Source organism: Oncorhynchus clarkii, chromosome 15, assembly GCF_045791955.1.
Source record: "Oncorhynchus clarkii lewisi isolate Uvic-CL-2024 chromosome 15, UVic_Ocla_1.0, whole genome shotgun sequence".
Taxonomy (NCBI): domain Eukaryota; kingdom Metazoa; phylum Chordata; class Actinopteri; order Salmoniformes; family Salmonidae; genus Oncorhynchus; species Oncorhynchus clarkii.
Genome location: NC_092161.1, coordinates 29,108,648 through 29,134,862, shown reverse-complemented (window position 1 = coordinate 29,134,862; position 26,215 = coordinate 29,108,648). Strand labels below are relative to the sequence as shown.

At 41.6% G+C, this 26,215-nt stretch overlaps 1 protein-coding gene across 2 annotated transcripts; it reads right to left on the bottom strand.

Moving 5' to 3' along the window:
• Positions 1–17: 17 nt before the first annotated feature.
• LOC139367165 (progressive ankylosis protein homolog) lies at positions 18–23,689 on the bottom strand. Of its 2 annotated transcripts, XM_071105298.1 has the most exons (12): positions 23,153–23,689; positions 17,574–17,790; positions 17,195–17,313; positions 16,664–16,747; positions 14,327–14,497; positions 13,884–14,018; positions 12,997–13,089; positions 12,777–12,869; positions 5,780–5,909; positions 5,186–5,309; positions 1,332–1,431; positions 18–897 (listed from the first exon to the last, which is right to left on the bottom strand). In XM_071105298.1, exons 1-12 carry the CDS (start codon positions 23,246–23,248, stop codon positions 772–774), a joined length of 1,488 nt encoding a protein of 495 aa, XP_070961399.1. In that variant the 5' UTR covers positions 23,249–23,689; the 3' UTR covers positions 18–771. The 2 variants fall into 2 exon arrangements, with proteins under 2 accessions (XP_070961399.1, XP_070961400.1); XM_071105299.1 differs by lacking the exon at positions 17,574–17,790 and having other exon boundaries at positions 23,153–23,664.
• Between the last annotated feature and the right edge of the window lie 2,526 nt (positions 23,690–26,215).

The window sequence follows — 26,215 nt, the reverse complement described above, 5'->3', positions numbered from 1 at the left end:
GTTTCAATAGTCAGATGGGCTCTTTAAATAACAATTTATTTGCCAAATAATATAATGCCTTTACAATATGTACATCGAACAGTCAGAATGTGCTATTAAGAAAATAGCTATACTTGTCAAAATAAAATGAAACATTCCCAGACTGCATAAAGTGGACGAGCATAATGATGCAAACACAGTCACACACACCCACTAAGATACTGAGGGATTCCCGACCCCTTTCTGCAAGTTAATATACACTTTGCAAATTCCCGTCGCCTATATAAAACAGAACTCTAGTTCTTGAACACCATTCAATGTAAAATACACTTGCCCAACTCAACAGGTCCTTTTTAAAATGTTCCAGCATTAAAATAAAATAAAGCTGTGCTTCTTTTACTTGATTATCCAAGTAAAATAATGTTTCAATTTCTCCACAACACATTTCCCTTAGCTGAGGACCGGTTTTTCTACATCAGTTATTTCCCATGCTCAATTAGCAGTAACACGATGATGAAAGTAATTAATACTTATCCTATTTCTGCAGTTCATGAATACATTAATTGTCCAGAGGATTGGAAGGTATTTACATGGATTTCAGTGCATGGCTTGTCTGTACAGTGCGTGTTCCTCATCATGGCTGATCATCCACTCAAGGAGCCTATTAAGCGATCTGTGTTCTTCTCTCAGGTCCGGTATTGGGGCCTACCCATGGTCCTCTTCCGCTGGAATTCCCTTTTTTCTAATGGAGCTCAGCTCCAATTTCTCCTGTCTGTCTCTCTCTATGTGCCTCTACTCCTGGAGCTCCTCCTCCTGGAGCTCCTCAATGGCATCCATCTGAGTTCTGGAACACACCTCGCTCATAGGGGCCGAGTCCTCTCCCTCCACCACCAGCTCGCTGGCCATCTCATTGTTTTTCTGTGGGAAAGGAGAGAATGAAAGAAAAGGAATATAAGAAAGAGTTGAAAGGAATGAAGAGTAATTTATAGTTATTTTGTACTTCACTGTGACTATACAGCAGGGCTCATCAACTAGATTCAGGCACGGGACTATTTTCTCGAGGGGATGGTCAGGGGGGCTGGAACATGACGACAAATTGACCGCAAGAAGCACATGACTACAACAATCATGCTTGCATTTGTATAGGGTCACATATCTCTCGTGTGGGAATAATTTAGGGAATTTGTTCCAAAGTAAAATAACTTGGAGCTTACTTGCTGGTGTTTTTACAGTCATATGTCCAACAATAAATTGCTCAACTTGGGGGGGGGGGCAAATGAAATCACCCGTGGGCCGCCAGTTGGGGAACCCTGCTATACCGTTTCTTACTCTTTATGTGGGGGTTCTCTCACCTGTTTTCGATAGACATAGCAGGCCGCAATGGCCACCATGGTAGACTCCCCTATGAAACCAGCCAACAGAGACCCAACCCCCAGTGTGGCCCCGTGGACACTGAAACACAAACAGCAGCTTTCATTAATACTGGAACAACTGACCAGTAGAGCTCAAAATACAGGATATACCGTAGGCCTATGTGGTACAGGCCTACCCTATTGGAATACATTTTGGGGGGCCGTATAGACTAAAATATGCCCATTTCACACTTCCTCCAAAAGAAACTAAAGAAAATAGCCATTTAGTTGTAGGCCTACAGTGTGTGGCAAGTGAAAAATGTGCGAATTAGTTCTGGAAGAATGCAAGTCATCCTAGATGTCTTGCTGTGAAATAGCCTGGCGTCTAGCAAACACGGATGTTTTTTTTCTGGGGTAAAGAAAGTATAGCAGCAGGTCTGATATACTGGCTTCGGCTTGTCAGTCCGGATGAGAGGCGTTGCTAAGCAATGGAAGAAAAGTCCTCTCTATTATGGTCAGTCACCGTTTGCCCACAGTGAAATGACCATCTTGAAGTCACACTGCTTTGTCGCATATGGTTTAGACAGAAATGGCAGTGACACATTCACTTGTATTTACAGATAAGGTAGAGTAAAAGTGCAGCTAGTATTGTCGATGGGTCAAATTCTTGTGCAGCAAAAACACTCGCTTTGAGCATAGATGCATGTTTTATTAACTCGGTTCCAGTCCAAAAGTTTGGACACAGCTACTCATTCAAGGGTTTTTCTTTATTTTTTTACTCTTTTCTACATTGTGGAATAATAGTGAAGACAAACTATGAAAGAACATGTGGAATCATGTAGTAACAAGTGTTAAATCAATATGTTACTTGAGATTCTTCAAAATAGCCACCCTTTCCCTTGACAGCTTTGGCATTCTCTCAACCAGCTTCATGAGTTGGTCACCTGAAATGCCTTTCAATTAACAGGTGTGCCTTGTTAAGTTCATTTGTGGAATTTCTTAATGTGTTTGAGCCAAAACAGTTGTGACAAGTTAGGGTGGTATACTGAAGATAACCCTGGGGTAGCCTAGTGGTTAGAGCGTTGGACTAGTAACCGAAAGTTCAAATCCCTGAGCTGACAAGGTACAAATCTGTCGTTCTGCCCCTGAACAGGCAGTTAACCCACTGTTCCTAGGCCGTCATAGAAAATAAGAATTTGTTCTTAACTGACTTGCCTTGTTAAATAAAGGTAAAATATATATATATATTTAAAAAACAGTGAAGAGGTGACTTTGGGATGCTGGCCTTCCAGGCAGAGTTGCAAAGAAAAGGTCATATCTCAGACTGGCTAATAAAAATAAAAGACTAAGATGGGAAAAACAACACAGACACTGGACAGAGGAACTCTGCCTAGAAGGCCAGCATCCCAGAGTTGCCTCTTCACTGTTGACGTTGAGAATGGTGTTTTGCGGGTACTATTTAATGAAGCTGCCAATCACATTTCGTTGATTTGATTTGTGGAATTTCTTTCCTTCTTAATACGTCTGAGCCAATCAGTTGTGGTGGTATACAGAAGATAACCCTATTTGGTAAAAGACCAAGTCCATATTATGGCAAGAACAGCTCAAAAAAGCAAAGATTAACGACAGTCTATTACTGTAAGACATGAAGTTCAGTCAATCCGGACAATTAAGAACTTTGAAAGTTTCTTCAAGTGCACAAGCAAAAAACATCAAGCGCTATGATGAAACTGTCTCTCATGAGGACCGACACAGGAAAGGAAGACCCAGAGTTACCTCTGCTGCAGAGGATAAGTTCATTGGAGTTAACTGCACCTCAGATTGCAGCCCAAATAAATGCTTCACAGAGTTCAGGTAACAGACATCAACATCAACTGTTCAGAGGAGACAGAGTGAATCAGGCCTTCATGGTCGAATTGCTGCAAAGAAACCATTACTGAAGGACACCAATAAGAAGAATGGACATTAGACCGGTGGAAATCTGTCCTTTGGTTTGATGAGTCCAAATGAGATGTTGTTTTTAATATTTATTTAACTAGGCAAGTCAGACAAAAACAAATTCTTATTTAAAATGACAGCCTACCAAGGTTTCAACCGCTGTGTCTTTGTGAGACGCAGAGTAGGTGAACAGATGATCTCTGCATGTGTGGTTCCCACCATGAAGCATGGAGGTGTAATTGTGTGGGGGTGCTTTGCTGGTGGCACATTTAACCAGCATGGCTACGAAAGCATTCTGCAGCAATACGCCAACCCATCTGGTTTGCGCTTAGTGGGACTATCATTTGTTTTTCAACAGGACAATGATCCCCCCCAAACACACCTCCAGTCTGTGTGAGGGCTATTTGAACAAGGAGAGTGATGGAGTGCTGCATCAGATGACCTGGCCTCCACAATCGACCGACCTCAACCCAATTGAGATGGTTTGGGATGAGTTGGACCGCAGAGTGAAGGAAAAGCAGCCAACAAGTGCTCAGCATGTGGGAACTCATTCAAGACGGTTGGAAAAGCATTCCCGATGAAGCTGGTTGAGAGAATGCCAAGAGTGTGCAAAGCTGTCATCAAGGCAACGGGTTACTACTTTGAAGAATCTCACATGTTTTGGTTACTATATAATTCCATGTGTTATTTCATAGTTTGTCTTCACTATTATTCTACAATGTAGAAAAGAGTAAAAAATAAAGAAACCCTGAAATGAGTAGGTGTCCAAACTTTTCACTGGTACTGTATATTATGCTACCTTATGTTTAATTGAAAACCATGCACAAAGAACCGGTCTAAAGATTTAATGAGGCTATTGGCTAAATATAAAACCACAGAACTCATACCCTCACACTGAATTTGCAAAGTCTGCATTTGATGGTAGGTGATGTGGTGAACGGTGACAATTTACATATTTCTGATTTAAAATCTTATCTGAATACATTTCTATTCATGTTTGCTTATCATGAAACAGAGAGCAGCTCCTCAACTCCGTGTCAGATTGGAGTCCAATCAAAATGTCACACTAAGCAATAAACAAAGTTTGCTGAATTCAAATAAACCATCTTTAGGTATCCCGTTTTAGAAGAGAACATAATTCATATTGTAATGTGTCAAATCAAAGTTTTTTGGTCGATACAACGATTTGAGGATGTTGTCGTAGGTGCAGGAAAATGCTTGTTTCTAGCTCTGCAACAGTGCAGTAAAACACAAAAATAAACATTACACACAATCCATAACATTTTTAATTAAGGAATATCAGAACAATCAATGTCCGAGACCAGAATATAAATTGTATGTATGTATGTATGTATGTACTGGGTAAAACGGTATGTAAACATTATTAAACTGACCAGTGTTCAATGACTATGTACATAGGGCAGCATTCTCTAAGGTGCAGAGCACTGGGCGGAGGCCGGCTAGTGGTGACTGTTTGTTTAACAGTCTGATGATAGCCTGGAGATAGAAGCTGATTTCGTCACTCTCAGCATATCACACAATGTTATGCAAATGAGTTGCTGTAGTTGATGACGCTGGGGCAGTCAGTTCTAGAGGCGCTTATGTGCGTCAGGTCGGTGCGCGCTATGTTGATCCAAATAAACGTCAACTTGATTATTTCATGGGAAATTATCATCATGGGCTGTTTATGCTAGATAAACTACGTGTGAGTTTTGGTAGCCATACAGGCTCGTTACAATATCAAATCTCTCAGGCCACATCATAGCTTACATTATTATGAGACTGGTGAATCAGGAACTCATACATGTTAGCTGAAGGAAACAGACCGTGTGTACTAAATGGAACTCTATTCCCTTTACAGTGCACCCAGTCAAAAGTAGTGAATAGGGTGCCATTTCAGTGAGGTGTCCACCTACCCCATATAAGGCAGCACGACCAGGCTTGTGATGAGGACGATGATGCGGAGCACAGAGCTGGGGGCCAGCACAAAGGTCTTCTTCAGGGTCATGAGCCAGCCAGTCAGGTGGGCCCGGACTGTCACTACACACACAGGGGACAGAGTCAGTGGAAACGTCAAATCAGACTGCTGTCTCAGCAGACCATGGTAGCATCCCAAATGGCCCCCTATTCCCTTTGTAGTGCCCTACTGGCACCCTATAACCTTTATAGTGCACTACTTTTGACCAGAGCCAATGGAGTTTTGGTCCAAAGTAGTGCACTATATAGGGAATAAGAGTGCAATTTGGACCACAGACCATGACTCCGGGCTCAGCGGTCAGCATTGTGTTAACACATAGAAAACCCTCGTACTCAAGATAGGAACATGTCAGGACACTACATACTAGGAGGCTCATTTGGGTGACTAATCCTAAATGGTCAGACATTTCCAGCAGTCATTTCCTGTAACACTTCCTGTTATATATGGCAAGTATGTGTGGGTCATGGGGGAATCAAACTCACAACTCTAGTGCTGCAACCAACAGATATTACGCACTTTGTGCACTCCTTACCTGGCAGAGGGAAGAAGGAGAAAATCCTTAGTGGAACCACACAGAGCTCAGCAAAGGCAAGGTCCACACCAATCACATTCACTAGAATCTTCTCAGAGATGTGAGGGGTCCAGAACACCACAAAGCAGAGCTGGCCGCACAAAAACACACAAGAGGTGTTACACATCACATGTAGCCGGGCAAACAAAAACAAAGTTATTTAACTCAGTTACATAACCTTGCCAAAACATTCCTCTAATGAGTTTAGGTTCACCGTAGTCCCTTTTGAAGTTAACACAAGCCAGGCTTGTAACCCAAATATAATTAATTCTAATTGCAGTAACAATGTACAATACCGTACATAACACAATATTGCAACTCAATCACTGAGGTAAAAGACAACTTATAAACTACACAGAACAAAAATAAACGCATGTCCCATGAGCTGAATTTTATTTATCTAGAAATGTTCCATACGCACAAAAACCTTATTTCTCAAATATGCTGTGCACAAATTTGATTACATCCCTGTTAGTGAGCATTTCTCCTTTGCCAAGATAATGCATCCACCTGACAGGTGTGGCATATCAAGAAGCTGATTAAACAGCATGATCATTACACAGGTGCACCTTGTGCTGGGCACAATAAGCCCACTAAAAGGTGCTGTTGTGTCACACAACAATGCAAAACAATTGCTTCAAGTTTTGAGTTAGCACGCAATTGGCATGCTGACTGAAGGAATGTCCACCAGAGCTGTTGCCATAGAATTGAATGTTAATTTCTCTACCATAAGCCGCCTCCGTCGTTTTAGAGAATTCGGCAGTCTAACCGTGCCTCACAACCGCAGACCACGTGTAACCATGCCAGCCCAGGGCCTTCACATCCGGCTTCTTCATCTGCAGGACCATCTGAGACCAGCCACCCGGACAGCTGATGAAACTGTGGGTTTACAGAACCAAATAATTTCTGCACAAACCATCTCAGGGAAGCTCATCCGCATGCTCGTCATCCTCACCAGGGTCTTGACCTGCCTTACTGCAGTTTGGTGTCGTAACTGACTTCAGTGGGCAAATCCTCACCTTCGATGGCCACTGGCATGCTCCGAGAAATGTGCTCTTCACAGATGAATCTCAGTTTCAACTGTACCCTGCAGATGGCAGACAGCGTGTATGGCATCATGGGCGAGGGATTTTCTGATGTCAACATTGTTAACAGAGTGCCTCACGGTGGTGCTAGGGTTATGGTATGGGCAAGCATAAGCTACGGACAATGAACACAATTGCATTTTAAATCGATGGAAATTTGAATGCACAGAGATACCGTGACGAGATCCTGAGGCCCATTGTTGTGCCATTCATCTGACGCCATTACCTCATGTTTCATCATGATAATGCACATCTCCATGTCGCAAGGATCTATACACAATTCCGGGAAGCTGAAATTGTCCCAGTTCTGAAATGGTCTCCATACTCACCAGACATGTCACCCATTGAGCATGTTTGGGATGCTCTGGATCAACGTGTACGACATTGTGTTCCAGTGTCCGCCAATATCCAGCAACTTTGCACAGTCATTGAAGATGAGTGGGACAACATTCCACAGGCGATAAACAACAGCCTGATCGACTGTATGCGAAGGAGATGTGTCGCGCTGCATGAGGCAAATGGTGGTCACACCAGATACTGACTGACTTTCTGATCCACGCCCCTACTTTTTTTTATCCGTGACCAACAGATGTGAAATCCATAGATTAGGGCCTAATGAATTTATTTAAATTGATTGATTTCCTTATGTAAAATATTTGAAATTGTTGCATGTTGCGTTTATATTTTTGTTCAGTGTATATGGTGTTCCTTTGGTTCTGGTTAGAAATATTTGAATTGTCAAAGAAAATGTAGCAGTGCAGTCGTGCCGATGACTCTCGGATGTTTTGCTGAATGTCTATGTTTAGTCAGTCACAATACTGTATACAAATAGACAGGTCATGCTGAGTCATCAATGAATCGTGGTTTTCCTCCGTTTTTCACCAGACTTCCTCACTCTGTCTAAATCTCTAAAAGCCATCTAAAGTCAATTTGATGTTATAAAGAAAATAATTTAAAACCCATTTGCTCTGTTTACAGTCTAAACGTTTCCTTTGTGGTGTTTATTGTACACTTGTCTATCTCCTCTCTGCACTGTTCACTTTCCCACAGAGTCAGACGCAATCAGAGCAAGTCTTGGCATGTGGGCTGTCAGAGGCTGAGCCTGTGTTTCCATCAAGCCCGTAGGCCATGGCTATCTGGCCCAATGTGCAGTATGCTATATACATGTAACTGCCAAAGTAAAGGAAACACCAACATACAGTGCCTTCAGAAAGTATTCATACCCCTTGACTTATTCCATTTTGCCTGAATTCAAAATGGATTAAATAGATTATTTTTTTCTCACCCATCTACACACAATACCCCAGAATGACAAAGTGAAAGCTGACAAGTTAAAAATCTGCCGTTCTGCCCCTGAACAAGGCAGTTAACCCACTGTTCCTAGTCCGTCATTGAAAATAAGAATTTGTTCTTAACTGACTTGCCTAGTTAAATAAAAGGTCAAATTAAAAATATATATTTTTTGTCATTTAAATAAGTATTCACACCCCTGAGTCAATACTTTGTAGAAACACATTTGACAGCTATTACAGCTGTGAGTCTTTCTGGGTAAGTCTATAAGAGCTTTCCACACATGGATTGTGCAACATTTAACAATTATTACTTTCAAAATTCTTCAAGCTCTGTCAAATTGGTTGTTGATCATGCTAGACAACTATTTGCAGGTCTTGCCACAGATTTAAGTAGATTTTATTTTTTTAATAATAATAATAATAATAATAAATAATAATTCGGCCACTCAGGCAGATTCACTGTCTTCTTGGTAAGCAACTCCAGTGTATAATTTCGCCTTGGAAAGCAGACTGAACCAGATTTTCCACTGGGATTTTGCCTTTCTTTTTGGTCCTGAAAAACTCTCCAGTCCTTAACATGATGCAGCCACCACTATGCTTGAAAATATAGAGTGCTAATCAGTAATGTGTTGGATTTGCCCCAAACAACACTTTATATTCAGGACAAAAAGTTAATTGCTTTCCCACATTTTTTGCAGTATTACTTTAGTGCCTTGTTATTCGGTACAGGCTTCCTTCTTTTCACTCTGTCAATTAGGTTAGTATTGTGGAGTATCTACAATGTTGTTGAGCCATCCTCAGTTGTCTCCTATCACAACCATTAAACTCTGTTTTAAAGTCACCATTGGCCTCATGGTGAAATCCCTGAGTGGTTTCCTTCCTCTCCAGCAATTTAGTTAGGAAGGACAACTGTATCTTGGTAGTGACTGGCTGTATTGACACACCATCCAATGTGTAATTAATAACTTCATCATGCTCAAAAGGGATATTCAATTTTTTGTTTTAACCCATATACCAATAAACTCAGCAAAAAAAGAAACGCCCTCTCACTGTCATAACATAACTTAACGTGTAAATATTTGTATGAACATAAGATTCAACAACAGATATAAACTGAACAAGTTCCAGAGACATGTGACTAACAGAAATTGAATATTGTGTCCCTGAACAAGGGGGGGTCAAAATCAAAAGTAACATTCCGTATCTGGTGTGGCCACCAGCTGCATTAAGTACTGCAGTGCATCTCCTCCTCATGGACTGCACCAGATTTTCCAGTTCTTGCTGTGAGATGTTACCCCACTCTTCCACCAAGGCACCTGCATGTTCCCGGTAATTTCTGGGGGGAATGGCCCTAGCCCTCACACTCCGACCTAACAGGTCCCAGACGTGCTCAATGGGCTTGAGATCCGGGCTCTTCACTGGCCATGGCAGAACACTGACATTCCTGTCTTGCAGGAAATCACACACAGAACGAGCAGTATGGCTGCTGGCATACCTGTAACGCAGGTAATCTTCCCTGTAACGCACAGTGTTGAGATTGCCTGCAATGACAAACTCAGTCCGATGATGCTGCGACACACTGCCCCAGACCATGACGGACCCTCCACCTCCAAATCGATCCCGCTCCAGAGTACAGGCCTCGGTGTAACGCTCATTCCTTCAACGATAAACGCAAATCCGACCATCACCCCTGGTGAGACAAAACCGCGACTCGTCAGTGATGAGCCGTTTTTGCCAGTCCTGTCTGGTCCAGCGACGGTGGGTTTGTGCCCATAGGCGACGTTGTTGCCGGTGATGTCTGGTGAGGACCTGCCTTTACAACAGGCCTACAAGCCCTCAGTCCAGCCTCTCTCAGCCTATTGCGGACAGTCTGAGCACTGATGGAGGGATTGTGAGTTCCTGGTGTAACTCGGGCAGTTGTTGTTGCCATCCTGTACCTGTCCTGCAGGTGTGATGTTCGGATGTACCGATCCTGTGCAGGTGTTGTTACATGGTCTGCCACTGCGAGGACGATCAGCTGTCCGTCCTGTCTCCCTGTAGCGCGTCTCACAGTACGGACATTGCAATTTATTGCCCTGGCCACATCTGCAGTCCTCATGCCTCCTTGCAGCATGCCTAAGGCACGTTCGTGCCGATGAGCAGGAACACTGGGCATCTTTCTTTTGGTGTTTTTCAGAGTCCGTAAAAATGCCTATTTGGTGTCCTAAGTTTTCATAACTGTGACCTTAATTATCTACTGTCTGTAAGCTGTTAGTGTCTTAACGACCGTTCCACAGGTGTAAGTTAATTAATTGTTTATGGTTCATTGAACAAGCATGGGAAACAGTGTTTAAACCCTTCACAATCTACATCTGTGAAGTTATTTGGATTTTAATGAATTATCTTTGAAAGACAGGGTCTTGAAAAAAGGAACTTTTAGGTGCCCTTCTTTGCGAGGCATTGGAAAACTTCCCAGGTGGTGAAATCTGTGTTTGAAATTCACTGCTCAACTGAGGGACCTTGCAGATAATTGTATGTCTTGGGTACTGAGATGAGGTCGTCATTCAAAAATCATGTTAAGCACTATTATTGCACACAGAGTGAGTCCATGTAACTTATTATGTGACTTGTTAAGCACATTTTTACTTCTGAACTTATTTAGGCTCGCCATAACAAAGGGGTTGAATAATTCAAATAGATTTTCCAAATAATTAATAGCCCTTACTTTAGTGAACTTGCGAGACATTGCAAGCCAAGAAATTGTGAGATACAGCTTTTGATTAGCGATACATGGTTCTGACTGTATGCCTGGTATTTGTCCTGCCTGGATGTGCCCCTCCCCCCAGCTTGCTCTTTCTTTACTGTGAAAGATGCGAGAGTTTGTTCTCAGAAGTAGCCTACGGCAACTAGTCTACTCAGTCTCCTCCATTGCAAAACTACTGAATCTTAGGAGTCGAGGAGTTTATTCTTAGCATAATCGAAGCTTGACACCGGGAATCGACGGGCAAGGAGTCGAGAAATCGATTATTTTGGAGTCGACTCTCAGCCACTCTGTAGCATGGATTTCGTACTCCTCCACAACTGTGTAGCACCCACTTGGTTGATGCTGCTGCTACAGCGCAAAGCATCCCACTAAACATCAGTCCAAACCAGACCAGTAGTCATCCTCACTGCGAGCGCTCTTCCATTTCCATAATGCAGTCAGGTCTCATTGATCAAAAAGAGGCCGGTGCTGCGATGGATCTTTAAAATGCAAACATTAACGTTAATCAAGTCAACCTGCAATCAGTCCTGCAACTATGTGGGTTAAAACAACCAGATATATCAAATCAACAAGTCAATGACTTATCAAAAACAAAAAAAGCTGATATCTCTAAATTCTGTACATATTTTAGATGTCTCTGTTTAGGCTGCCTTACGGCACCATGGCAACCACAGAACCCTGGTTGCCAGGCTTGAGCCCACACCCACTTGTTTATAACAGTGGAATTCCACATCTGGTTGGCATGCTACCGCCACTCCTCTCTGTGGCTCCAAGGCCTTCGCTTTTCCACCAACTTCCTGTTTTTCACATCCCAAGTCATTAGGGACACATTATTTCCTCCCCATCAAATCAGTCTCAGGGTTTTTTTTCTGTTCCCATTTCTACCCTGTATTTACCACATATCCCGATACCGAAACCGTGAAAAAAAACCAGAGGATTTATGACAAGGCGGAACTATACCTTTCTCAACAGTGCTTTTACAAGGCCAACTTGTTGTGCTCTGTTCTATTATCAATAGAGCTGGATGAAAAATAGAAGTCAGCTTCCATTACTTTGCTCTGAAATTCACATGCATATAGAAACTGATATGTTATGTGAAACACATATGTTTATGGAAATGCCACAATTGTATTATGCCCTTTAAACCAGGAGAAGAAGTGTTCGGGGAAACAACAGTACACCAACCTGGTGTGCCCTCTCCCTCTCACTATGACACACTCACACACTGCAACCTGACTCCTGAAGTCAGATATAGAACAAAAAAAACACTGCTACACAAACACTGTACATTCTGTCCAAACGTACAGGTATTGAAACCACTTATTCCGCATAGCTGGTTCTATACCTGCTCGTTTGGTGGCTTAGCGCTTCAAGCCCCAGGGCTTATCCAGAGCATAAGTATATATTTATCTATGGCATAGTGTTTATCCATCCAGTGTCATCTTCGCCTTACTTCTTCCTTTTCGCACGAGGAGTAGTTTTCAAACAAAAAAAATAGGCTATAGTTCAGAAAATTATTAAGTAGGATACCAGTCTGACTACATCATTATGTAAGAAGCATTGACATGAACAAACGCCAAGAATGCCCACATAGAACACTGAAAGGATGTTCCGCTCTGCTTGTGTGAGTCTCAAAACTGTTTTTCTCTGATCTGTGGCACGCTTTGTGCCATAACTGACAAACAGAACACAAGCGCTAAGATCGTCTTGGTTTTGGCTCTGAATTCTACTCTGGATTCTCATTTTTTCTCTCTATAGAGTTAGTATACTTCTCAATAGTATTTGATTGTGTGACAGTATTGGAATAAAAACAAAAAAGAGCCATAAATCCTTCTTACCGTGAGCGATAGCACCAAACAACAGGCTGTAAACTTTTTGATATGAGTCTTTGTGACCGGTGTGCCGGATATGAGCTTATTGCTGGGATTGGTCTATTGAAGAAAAGAACATTATCATTAGTGGGAAATAAAATGCATGCCACCTGGACTCAGTACCCAAATATATATAATATGTTATGATCTGCAACAAGAGGCTATTGTTAGACTGGCATTGGTTTACCTTGTCGAAAGCGGGATAGACAGCTCTCAGTTCAGTCAGCCAGCCATAGGGCATGTGACCCACAGGGTAGGTGGCAGTGAGCACAGCCACTGCCTGGCCAAGCAAAAAGAGTCATTAGGATTCACATGACATTTAATTTCCTTTTTGGACAGCTTACAGCAATGTAGCCAAGATGTTAAAACATGACTGACTAGCCAAAACCTGTCAGCAAAGACAATTAGCTTAGTTTGTAATCGCATTAGGATTTTCCCATGTTCATACCAGGGCAAGTGCCTCGGGCTTGTCAGCATTGTGTGTAACCAATAAAAACAGGCAGTGACAGTCTTTGCACAGACACAGTAGAGATGTTTAGGAATGTTTTCAGTCACTGTCAGTGTGAGGTCACCCTCTGAGTTTCAGGTTGAATCACGTAAACACCACTGGCAGCCAATGTGCTTTTGATTATTTCTAGTTCATTCTGGTAAACAGCTTATTGTTTTGCCTCTGGTTAGGTCTCTGAATGCACGAAAGGTCCAGACAGATTGTTCAAATTAATTTGGGCATTTCAGCTATGATATCATGAGAAGGGAATCAACCTAGCGAGTGGATAAATGCAAAGCCTGTACTACAGGCCAAACTGATGCTAAGAGTTCGGCTGTATGAAGTCACTTTAGCATGGTAATGAACACTAGCAGTCAAAAGGTCCCCCCCCCACCCACACAGTTGGCATTAGAAATTCCTCCTCCCATGAGCCAGCAGCCTCTCTCCTCAGACAACAAAACATTTGATTAGAATCCAGACCACTTCTGGTAAAGGACATTGTGTTTGGCAGCTGCCGAATAACAGTGAGTGGGACTGAGCTAAATGGGGTATTATTGGGGAGTGGACCGAGTAGTCTACAAACTCACCTCAGTAGCTTCGCTGCTCCCCTTGAGGTCCCGGGACACAAAGAGGTTGACAATGGGCCTGCTGATCCGCTGGGTAGCCAGGATGAGGGCCAGAGGCCACCAGAAACTCAACATCTTCCTGATGGTGGCATCTCCCTGCAAAGTGAACAGGAACGAGAGGGGGAAACAAGGGTATGTTCAATCTGGGTGCTTTGTAGTTGTAGAGCTAGCTCCTCATGTGAGGGCAGTAGTATTGATTACTAGATAAAATAGGGGCCATTGACCTAATTGTCCTGGTTCCTTTTGGGACATAAGCTACTATTACACAGGTAGTCTGCAACTGCAATAAAGACAGTTTTAGAAGATCAAGATGAATTGATGCCCCAGAAAAGACACACTACATGTTGAACTCCATCTGTCATTTAAAAAAAGGTCCCAGTAGGGCGACTAAGGAAACGGCGTACCCCCACGTCAAGTCCACTGGAGTCGGGGATCTTGTCGTGGATGTTGTAGTAGTAGCCTAGGCCCACGATGGTGAAGCGCACCAGGGCTCCCATGTACAGGGAGAGGATGGGGATGAGCAGGGGCTCCACACACGGCAGGTTACTGTGCAGCAGGATGGACACAAACACAATCTGCCACGGAGAGGAGGGAGACCACAGCCAGATCTCTACACACTCCCAACACACACGACTCACTGAATTTTCTCGCACACACATTTATACTGACTATACACACGCACTTAGATACAATCATCATAAACGCTGATGCTACTCTGTTTAGCATGTCACCTTACCACTACACATATCTACTTCCAGCACTCCAGTATCCCTCCACATTGTAAATATGGTACTGGAACTGACCCTGTATATACAGTTGAAGTCGGAAGGTTACATACACTTAGGTTGGAGTCCTTAAAATTTGTTTTTCAACCACTCCACAAATGTATTGTTAACAAACTACAGTTTTGGCAAGTCGGTTAGGACATCTACTTTGTGCATGACAAGTAATTTTTCCAAAAATTGATTATTTCACTTAATTCACTGTATCACAATTCCAGTGGGTCAGAAGTTTACATACACTAAGTTGAATGTGCCTTTAAACAGCATGGAAAATTCCAGAAAATGATGTCATGGCTTTCTGATAGGCTAATTGACATAATTTGAGTCAACTGGAGGTGTACCTGTGGATGTATTTCAAGGCATACCTTCAAACTCAGTGCCTCTTTGCTTGACATCATGGGACAATCTAAAACAAGTCAGCCAAGACCCCAGAAAAAAAATGTAGACCTCCACAAGTCTGGTTCATCCTTGGGAGCAATTTCCAAATGCCTGAATGTACCACGTTCATCTGTACAAATAATAGTACGCAAGTATAAACAAACACCATAGGACTACCCAGCCATCATACCTCTCAGGAAGGAGATGCGTTCCGTCTCCTAGAAATTAATGTACTTTGATGCGTAAAGTGCCAATTCAATCCAGAACAACAGCAAAGGACCAGACCACTCCCCTTGTGAAGATGGAGGAAACAGGTACAAAAGTATCTATATCCACAGTAAAACAAGTCCTATATTGACATAACCTGAAAGGCCGCTCAGCCAAGAAGAAGCCATTGCTCCAAAACCGCCATAAAAAAGTCAGACTACGGTTTGCAACTGCACATGGGGACAAAGATCGTACTTTTTGGAGAAATTTCCTCTGGTCTGATGAAACAAAGATAGAACTGTTTGGCCATAATGACCATCGTTATGTTTGGCGGAAAAAGGGGGATGCTCGCAAGCCGAAGAACGCCATCCCAATCGTGAAGCATGGGTGTGGCAGCATCATGTTGTGGGGGTGCTTTGTTGCAGGAGGGTCTGGTGCACTTCACAAAATAGATTGCATCATGAGGAGAAAAAATTATGTGGCTATATTGAAGCAACATCAGCCAGGAAGTTAAAGCTTGGTCGCAAATGGGTCTACCAAATGGACGATGACCCCAAGCATACTTCCAAAGTTGTGGCAAAATGGCTTAAGGACAACAAAGTCAAGGTATTGGAGTGGCCATCACAAAGCCCTGACCTCAATCCTATATAAAATTTGTGGGCATAACTGAAAAAGAGTGCGTGAGCAAGGAGGCCTACAAACCTGACTCAGTTACACCAGCTCTGTCAGGAGGAATGGGCCAAAATTCAACTTATTGTGGGAAGCTTGTGGAAGGCTACCCGAAACATTTGACCCAAGTTAAACAATTTAAAGGCAATGCCACCATACACTAATTGAGTGTATGTCAACTTCTGACCCACTGGGAATGTGATGAAAAAAATAAAAGCTGAAAAATCATTCCCTACTATTATTCTGACATTTCACATTCTTAAAATAACGTGGTGATCCTAACTGACCTAAGACAGGGTATTATTTCTAGGATTAAATGTCAGGAATTGTGGAAAAAACTGAGTTTAAATGTATTTGGCTAAGGTGTATGTAAACTTCCGACTTCAACTGTAGCTTACCTACTTTTCATTTTCTTCTTATTTCGTATTTTATTCCTCAAGTATTTTTGTTCTACCTTATGTTATTTGTAGTACTACATTGATATTGATTACAGCATTGTTGGGTTTAGAGCTTGCAAGAAAGGCATTTCACATGACATTAAAACTTAGAGACACTCCCTTACGACCACATCCCTGTCACAACCTATCAGAGCAGGGCATACTGCCAAGACCACTTTTGAGGTCAATTGCATTAGTCTTGGCAACAAGGACCAATCTTCACTGTAATGGAGATTAGTGAAAAACAAGGAAGCAATCTGCGGAGTACCTGAGCGATAACATCAGAGATGGAGGCAGAGCCTACGATGACGCTGTATTTGTGCTTAAGGAGAATTCCAGCATGGATCCAAGCCTACAAAACAATAAACAAAGAGACAATTGATGCTTCTCCACCCAAGAATTTCAGAACACCAAGTACCCATTGTTCTTATCTGGCTTGTTTAAAAACAGCAAGCCAAAGGCCCACATTGAAATCTGATTTCGACCAAGCAAAGAGAAGATATGCAGTCGTTGAAATACAGGGACAGGCGTCTGTCCATTTTAAGACCCAGCATGATGAGCAGAGGATTACAAATCATTTTTCTAGGTCAGGTGTTTTTAAGCTTCCCTCTGCCATGATTATGGCTCTCTGACTGGCCATACTTTGGGTCATGGAAGAGCTGGCCTGCATCCCAAATGGCACCCTATTCCCTACATAGTGCACTATGTTTGACCAAAGCCCTAATGGGCCCTATAGGGAGTAGCGTGCCATTTGGGACGCAGCCTTGAAATCAAGCCGTATACTCTACTCAGCGCTCACCATGGCGTCCAGCAGAGGGAAAGCGGCCAGGTAGAGGAAAGCCCTCCTGGTCTTGTTGCCCACGGAGTCGTCCACATGGTGGAGCTTATTGATGATGTAGTAGCCTAAGTCTGTATGGGCTGGAGACGGGGAAGACAGTCAGGATACTATGAGAACTGAGGAGATGACACAACTAAAACGATTAGAAAAGTTGAACATGATATAAGAAAAACAGTAGTAGGTTTGCCTCTTAATTATCCCCAAAAATAAGAGCTCACCCAAAAGCAGTTTACAACCGACACATATCATTGGATTGTAAAATAATAACTTGGAATTAATAAGAAATATGGGTAGTTAGTTACTATTAAAATTTGGGACAAAACCACCCATAAAGCCTCACCTATGAGAACATGAAGGATGAATGCTATTGTGCCTGCTACCGCCATGCAAAGCACAGCCTTGGCCCTGTCCCTCTTGCTGTTGACAAACACCAGGCCCACGTTCTTGAAGTCACTCATGGGCCCAGTGAAGAACTTCATTAGCGAATAAGCCAGCCCGTAGCTGGCTAGCATCTCAACTGCATCCTCTTTAAAACCTGCTAAACCCCGGTTAAGAGCCTGCCAAGGACCAGAAGGGCAAGGGAATGGATTGGAAAGAGTGAGAATTGATTAGCCCCACTAGGCTCATCATCATACCATCTTCATTCATACCAGTGCCGCGCTAGGCTGGTCCCAAATCTGTTTGTGCTATCATGTCGAATCCTTGTCACTAATTGTCATGCCAAACATGTTAGCTGACATGATAGCATAAAGAAATCTGGGACCAGGCTAGTACTGCGATTTACTAGTAAGCAAATGGCAGGTTTACACTGTATACAGTGAAAAGATAGCAGTGACATACTTTGTAAAGGTCATTCCCATGTTAAAAAAATGTTTACATATTTTTTTTTAAAGGGACCCATGAGCACTGACGTGAAGCTCATTGGGAACATTTCAAATTGGGTGTCAAATGAAAGCTAAGAGTTTACATGCATTTTCAATCATTTTCCATCTAAAAATAAAAATTAGGCCTAAGTAATGGCTTTGATTTCTGGTGAAACGGATGGAAAAGGGAATTTAGAAAACCATGTAACAAAAGGTATTAGAAATACATGACAACATAATAATGTTGAAGTAAAGACCCCTGCCAACCAATATCAACACTTATTTGGTTTTGGAGAAAGGATTTGCCTTCTATAAGTTTAAGAAACATTGCCTTGTAATTCCGTTAACAAAAATTGACATATCAGGATTTTGGCAATTAGGAACTGTATCTACTTCCCCAGAGTCAAATGAACTTGTGGATACCATTATTATGTCTCTGTGCTCAGTATGAAGGAAGTTTGAGGTAGTTTCGCCAGCCAATGCTAACTAACAAATCGGTAACAGAACTACTGAAAAATCTTTAACGGAATTACTGCAACTGAATTGGCTACAATGGGAAATTATAGTAGTCACTTACCACAGTTATGTTATGATAAGCTTCTAACTGTCTTTTGTTGTTTCATTTGATTTCAATAACTTTTTGACTGCACCCCTTTTGATTTGAATGAAACTATTCTTGCTGGTCGGTAGAAGTGGTCAGAAAGTGACATTTTGGACCGGAATGCCAAAACATTCAGATGATAGAGGTGCTCAAAGTTCACCCATTTTGCATATCCCACTATACCATGAGACATCCATGTCTTAAATCACTGGAAAAGATTAACGGTTGATTTTGACATAATTTAAAAGCTTACAAACAAGGTTGCCAAACTACTTAATAATTTCTTGAAAAAAAGTGTTATAAAAAAGTTATTTTAACCTTTAATGTCAAATATCTTAAAACACAGAGTTTTAGACCCTAATTGACAATCTGAGGTGTATGTGTTGTGCCCGCCATCGGTTGAGACACAGCATACTCTTGAATACAGGGTGGGTGTCATTTCAATCATAGAAATATAATTAATAGAATGGGCATATCCCTTCAGACCACTGCAATTTAGCTTGTACACCATTGAAATTGAAATGTTAACTTGCAATAAGTACCACAAATATGGCCGCCGGTCCGTCCACCCACCGTCGAATGTCAACTTAAATGGGAATGTCTATTCTGTCATCTATATTTCTTCTGATTTCAATAGGTTTCCTATGGAAGATTGACAGTCATTTAAAAAACAACTGATATTCCCATTCAAGTCAACATTCTCTGATGCGTGGATCTCTTTGTGTTACCATTTTGAAAGATTAAATGTCCATGTTATTCCCATTTTAGTACATTTATCCGCTAAAACATGACACCCACCGTATATTCAAGAGCATGCTATGTCTCAGCCGATGGCGGGCATTACACAAACACCTTAGATGGTGTAAAAGAAGGGTCTAAGCTAGGGCTGGGCGATATGGCCAAAATATCATATGGCGGAGTTGTGAGACAGATGTCTACGATTGGTTCATATTTAGTCTGGTCTGGACCAACCAAACTTGGTCTTGTTTGCGGTCGGAGCTCATTTGAATAATAGCCAGAGTGTAGAATAATACTCATATGCAAAGGACGCAATTGCATATTTCTACCTTTTGTACCTAAACAGGATACATCACCATGAAATAGAAAGAAATGCATAATTATGGATATGAATATCAATGTAGTACAGATCAGGGACCCATGATGTAATTCTACTTCGCTTACTGTACTTCAATCACCAAAACAGATTTTTTTCAAACTCAAGGTGTCATGTCATAGCTGACACACCCTCCTTTCTACACATATTTAAATATTAATTCGTAGCAGATATTTAACAGAGCTTTTGGAAAACCTGGTCGCATAAAAACTGAGGGAAATGTTTTACCATAATTCTGTTACCAAGCTTTGCATCTGCACAGTTCTTCCAGTAAAATGTGTTTTTGTGAACATTTGTGTAAATTGTTCAAAGTAGTCCTTGTGCATAGAGTTGTATGATTTGTTAAACTTTGAAATCAATGGTTTTTATTTGGCATACATTTTAAAGTGAAAAATCTGAGTCTCAGCCACGGAATTGCCATTCAAGTCCCAATGCAGTCAAAAACTTGATTTTTCTGTGCTTTATAAATATTTCCACAATATGAGGTTTGGAATAATACTGTGAAATTGTTAAAATTATGTTAATGCCCTTTTAGTCTAAGAGCTGTTTGAAAAGGCTGCCTGAAATGTTACCGTGTTTTGATGAGATGGAGTTTTGGCCTTCCATGGTGACATCACCATGCAGTAAATTAGTTAATAGGCCAATGAGAAAGAGAGTTCCAAACTTCTCTGCCAATTACCGCTCATTTTCAGTTTTCCCCTTTCCACTCACACCACTCCCAGGCAGTCCTCGCAAAATTCTTGCTTGAGAAATTGATACTTGCTTAAGTTTTTTTGTGTGGAACATTTTAATTGAAAACAATCACAGTAAAGTACTTAATTGTTACTCAGAAATGATTTAATATCGAGATAAAATGACTGCATTGGACCTTTAACATAATGGATGTTTGTGGAAATATGATCTGCTAGGGCAGCCAGGATGCAAAAACACTGTTCTCCGTTACACGCTGTCGTGATCCTGAACTAGTCATTCAACTAAATAACACTTCCATTTAGCTTTGCCTCCAGAGAGCATCCACAGCTGCCTCTTTCCATAGAAGGGAGCCGGGTGCTATTTATATCTGCTCACGTGGCCATTACATAAGCATAATCCTAACCTCTTCCGAGACACACTGTGCAGCTTGGACTCCCACTGTCCACAAGGAAAGAATACCAGCTAGGATGCTAGGCCTGTCATCTGTCATATGACTGAGCCTGAATGGGAGCTGTGGGTCACTGGTGTGGGGCTATGGCAGGGGAAGGACAATCATAACATCTCCACCGAACTGTGCTTTAGTTCTGCATGCATTATGGCATTTTCACAAGCCACAAAGATGCACAAGTATCAGTACTTCTACTAATGATTAAATCAGTGACAGCGTTTATTAAATCAAAAATCTACTCTTATTTCCCAGTTATATCTAGTGGACCTCACTTTGATCAATGCCCTAGATCCCTATAACAATTCAAGGGCTTTTTAGTTTACATTCACTACTCTAGATATCACTGATGCATATATAGCCCAATCCCTCCTAACCACCAATGAAGGCTAGGCTACATCGTATAAACCAGTGGTGGTTGGTGACGTTTAAGATGAGGGAGGATTTTTTTTTTTTTTTTTTTACATTCTTTCATGAGCATGGCCTTATTTATTTTTTTACCTTTATGTAACCAGGTAGGCAAGTTGAGAACAAGTTCTCAAATTTCTATTACAGCATATTGGATGACTGTCATTCATAAAATCCAGGGTGTAATCATTAGTCCAAAAGTTAAACAAGTTTCTATTGGACAAATTCAGGTGTTTATCCCCGTTTTGTTTGCTTCCGTTTAAGAAAAGTTTTTCAACAGAATCGGCGGAATGAATACACCCCTGATCACACTTAACCACAGTTCACTTTCATAGCAGTCACATACAAACAGATTGTAATTTATTTATATATATTGTAATTCCTTCTCGCAACTATCTACGAGCACTCCGCTCACCTTTTTTCTTAGCTTGTGGACTTGTGCACAACACATCATCTATCTGTGACCAGGTGAAAAAAAATGTTCCAAACCTTCATTTCATGACTGCTAACTGCTACACACAGCCTACATCATTGTCACCATAGCTACTATAACTAACATGTTAGTAAACCTGCTACAATCATGCAGTACAGTGTAGTCAGCAGCAAGCAGTTTAGCAAATACACCGCAGGCCTTAGTGGCAATAAATGTATAAAACCAAAAGCTTACCTTGACTTGGAAGAGTTCCCGTGTTGGATAGCCATATCCAGCTAGATAATATAGCCTCCCTCTCTGTGTGAGCTGGGTGTTTGAGTAGGCTAAGCTAGCTAGCCGCATTTAATGCTAGCTAAGACAGTGAAAGTGAAAACATTTATACTACGAAATATGGCTAGCTTTCTCTCTCGCTTCTCCTTAATTTTGGAAGAAATGAATTTGTTCAAAACTGTTCAACTATTTTCTTTCTCTGGGTCAACTACTCACCACATTTTATGCACTGCAGTGCTAGCTATCTGTAACTTGTGCTTTCAGTACTAGATTAATTCTCTGATCCTTAGATTGGGTGGGCAACATGTCAGTTCATGCTACAAGAGCTCTGATAGGTTGGAGGACGTCCTCCGGAAGTTGTCTTACTGTGTGAGTCTATGGAAGGGGTGAGAACCATGAGCCTCGTAGGTTTTGTATTGAAGTCAATGTACCCAGAGGAAGACAGAAGCTAGCTGTCCTCCAGCTACACCATGGTGCTACACTAGAGTGCTGCTTAGGATACTGTAGACCTTCATTGCATACAGTGTGTTTTAATCCATTATTTGGTGACATGTGAATATATTTAGCATAGTTTTATCTAAAAAGGTTTTTATTTATGAAATTCACTGAGGATGATGATCCTCCCCTTCCTCTGATGAGCCTCCACTGATATAAACACAGAAGAGCAGCCATTGTCTAAATATGGGTTACATCAGCTGCTAGCTAGATAATTTGTCTGTAGCAGAATTTGTTTACTGTTTACCAACATCAAAATATCTAGTAGCACTCATTTACACAAACATACATTTATGCACGCGTCTGTTTTGTATTCTCTAAGCTTAGAATGGTCAAATTACGTAACTGTGGGCCACTACTACTAGTAGTGGAGGTGGTCTGGTGGATAGATAAAAACATTCTGTACCATGTTGAAAGCTTAGCTCAAGTCAACATAGTAGTCAAATCAAGCAAGGTTTAGTTAGCGCGACAGTGTTTTGACCGTGCCAGATAGCTAGTTAGCTGCTTGACGTTCATCGCCTTGCCCCAATGTTGGCTACCGACACATATCCTACGCAAACTAGGTTGTATCATGTCAATTTGATGTCGCAAACCTACCTGTTCGCCGAGGTCGATGGCTACATTGGTAATAGCCAAAGGCACCAGAAAGCGGATGAGAGGCCAATAAGGAATGAGAGATGGAAATTCCACCATAGTGTAGCCGGGGTGACAGAACGAGGGGCATCTGCCTCTGTCTTGACTATTTAAAAAAATGTGTTGGTAGAATAGATTGTAGGCACTTCACTTCTCGTGAAATAAATGTCAATTCAATTGATGATAATGTACGTTACAAGTCAGAACGCTCCCCGCTTCGCAGTTTCCAAGAAATATGCTTCGGTGTGCAGAGGAGAAGGTCATCAGCAATTGCAGATGGGCGCTTCTCCATTGCTCGACATCGGTGAAGGAGAAAATGACAGCTAGCTGCATGAAAATTAGACAGAAAATCCAGCGATAAGGTCTCGACTTGAATCATAACAATAATCGGGAATTCCAGAGACAGCTCTTGTAGTATAATATTCTGAGCGTTCGACAGCCTGCCATCCCGCCTTGACTGGCGTCAAACCACGTGTGTGTCGTGAACAACATTAGCGTGAGCAACAATAGTGAAATCGACCGTTCGCCTTCAAAGTAAAGGTCCCCCATTGAAACTGATGCAAACGGATAAAAATAGTGGAACATGTCCCAATTGGACTAGATAATGCTAAACAAGGTTGGAATGTTGTTATATCAATTCAACAAAAGACAATAATTACTTAATTTGACACACAAAAAAATATGTTTAAATCGCACTGTGGATGTGTTAGACTTTAGAATTGCATTGGGGACAGTCTTACCTCTGGATCTTGGGTCCATGAAATGGAGTATCAGCCTGCTCAGTGACAGCCACAGATTACAATACTAAAGTGTACAGAAATATTAACATCTTAGATCTTATTAGGAAACACAAGGTATCTATTATTGAGGCATTGTTAGTTTTACACTTAAGACATGACTCAGCCATTGTGCTGTAGAATTCTTGAATTTTGTCTCTTTTGTAATAAATTCTATACATTAGTTTAAAATGGATTAAGCATACAGATGCCAATATCAGTTATTTTTAAGTCTTGGTTACAGTAGTTTTTTTTTTTCTAAGAGATTATCAGCTGGTTTTGTATATCATATTTATCATATGATAGTACAATTATGCTGACTGTGATTTGACCCTCCACAGGATGTTCTATAAGAACAATGCTGATGCTTCTCTTTTCAAGGTTTTTATTGCCTTTTCCTCTTTACCAACACACATTAAGCACACACACACACTTTTCGTCATATAACATGAATCTTGACTGGGAGTGAATCTTGGTGGAATAGTACTTGAGTTACTCTGAATGAATTGTGGTTCTATAAGGCAAAAACATGCACAACATAACAGTAAAGTGTCATAATTATGCAGTATAGATGAATAAGCATAATAGTAAACTATTACAACACAGCTATAAACAGGGCTATAAACTTAACAGCATGAACATTAACCTAAAGATGAGATGAACCTCTTTGTCGGAGAGAGAGAAACCAATTACTGAGACTGACAAGATAAAGATTTATGGCACCATCTCGCTCTCTGGCCTAGTGCGAGAGCCTGCCGTGCTGAGGTCTTATTTGATCTGCCCCAGCACCACAGGGTCATATATTACTCTGCGCATGCGTGAGCTCCAAGACCCGTCTGGGAGGGTTCTAGAAGGTCGCCCATGGCAGCGCAACAACCACTTTAAGGAAGGCCACTATGGAAAGCTCTACAGTATCATGCTCATATGATAACTATGTTTATCAATAAAACAATGGCATCTATGGCAACGGGCACAATGCTACATACTATAAACAATATGCCAAGCAGTATTGGCAACTCCAACATTAAAGAAGAGTAATTCCTGGACCTCCCGAATGGCGCGGTGGTCTATGGCACTGCATCGCAGTGCTTGAGGTGTCACTACAGACCCGGGTTTAATCCAAGGCTGTGTCACAACCGGCTGTGACCAGGAGTCTCATAGGGCGGCACGCAATTGGCCCAGTGTCGTCCGGATTAGGGGAGGGTTGGGCCGGGGTGGCTTTACTTGACTCATCGCGCTCTAGTGACTCCTTGTGGCGGGCCTGCAGGCTGACTTTGATCTTCAGTTGAACAGTATTTACGCAGACACATTAGTGCAGCAGGCAGCGGGCGGGTGTTAAGAAGCGTGGTTTGGCAGGGCATGTTTCTGAGGACACATGACTCGACCTTCGCCTCTCCCGAGTCCCTTGGGGAGTTGCAGCGATGAGACAAGAACGAAATTGGGGAGAAAAAGGGGGTAAAATACACACAAAAAAATTAGCTGTACAATAGAACATATGGCTGCAAACTTATCAAAGTTATTAAGTGATTTGTGGTAATTACCCATTTTTAAACAACATGTAAAAAGGAACCCAAGAAACCCCCCGGCATCTTACATTTCGATGCACGCACCACATTCAGGTATTGTTGTTACTGTCCACAATAAAAATAGTCCTCAGAAATGTGTGTCTTCTTTCTTCAACAATAACACTGACCTGAATGGTGGGTGCAGTGTCCAGATGCGCTCTGATTGGTTGGGAAAGGCAGGGCTATGATGGGTGAGAGATAATTAAGGTAGGCTGAACAGCCAAACTAACGGCACTCAAGGGACACTAAAGGGACTGTGAGGGAAATTTAGGTAGAGAGGACGGGAGCAGTAGGGCCTTTTTTTTAACCGCTTCTATGCCTTTAGTTTTCCATGTTGACCAATGTATTGATTCATTCTGAAAAGCTATCCAAGGAGTGTTCCATAGGGTTATATTTTTAGAGGGTGATATTGGTTCCTGTTAAATACGTTTCATTTTCTTTCATATTGTTATAGTGTTCTTAACTATGAAGTTGTTGATGTTTTTATCTTTATCCTTAGAAAATAGACATGTAAAAAGATTCTGGGGATGAGCTTGCGCAGCTTTAAGATGTACCCATTGTTCCACTTTAGTGCATTGAACCACGTACACTACCATTTAAAAGTTTGGGGTCACTTAGAAATGTCCTTGCTTTTGAAAGAAAATCAAAAAAAAATTGCCCATTAAAATAACATCAAATTGATCAGA

Coding starts and splice junctions, on each gene's coding strand:
- LOC139367165 (XM_071105298.1), bottom strand. CDS start 23,248: ATGGTGGAATTTCCATCTCTCATTCCTTATTGGCCTCTCATCCGCTTT. Junction 17,314..17,573: donor CATCCTTCATGTTCTCATAG/GTGAGGCTTTAT, acceptor CCCCGTCTCCAG/CCCATACAGACTTAGGCTAC. Junction 898..1,331: donor GCTATGTCTATCGAAAACAG/GTGAGAGAACCC, acceptor CCTTTCCCACAG/AAAAACAATGAGATGGCCAG.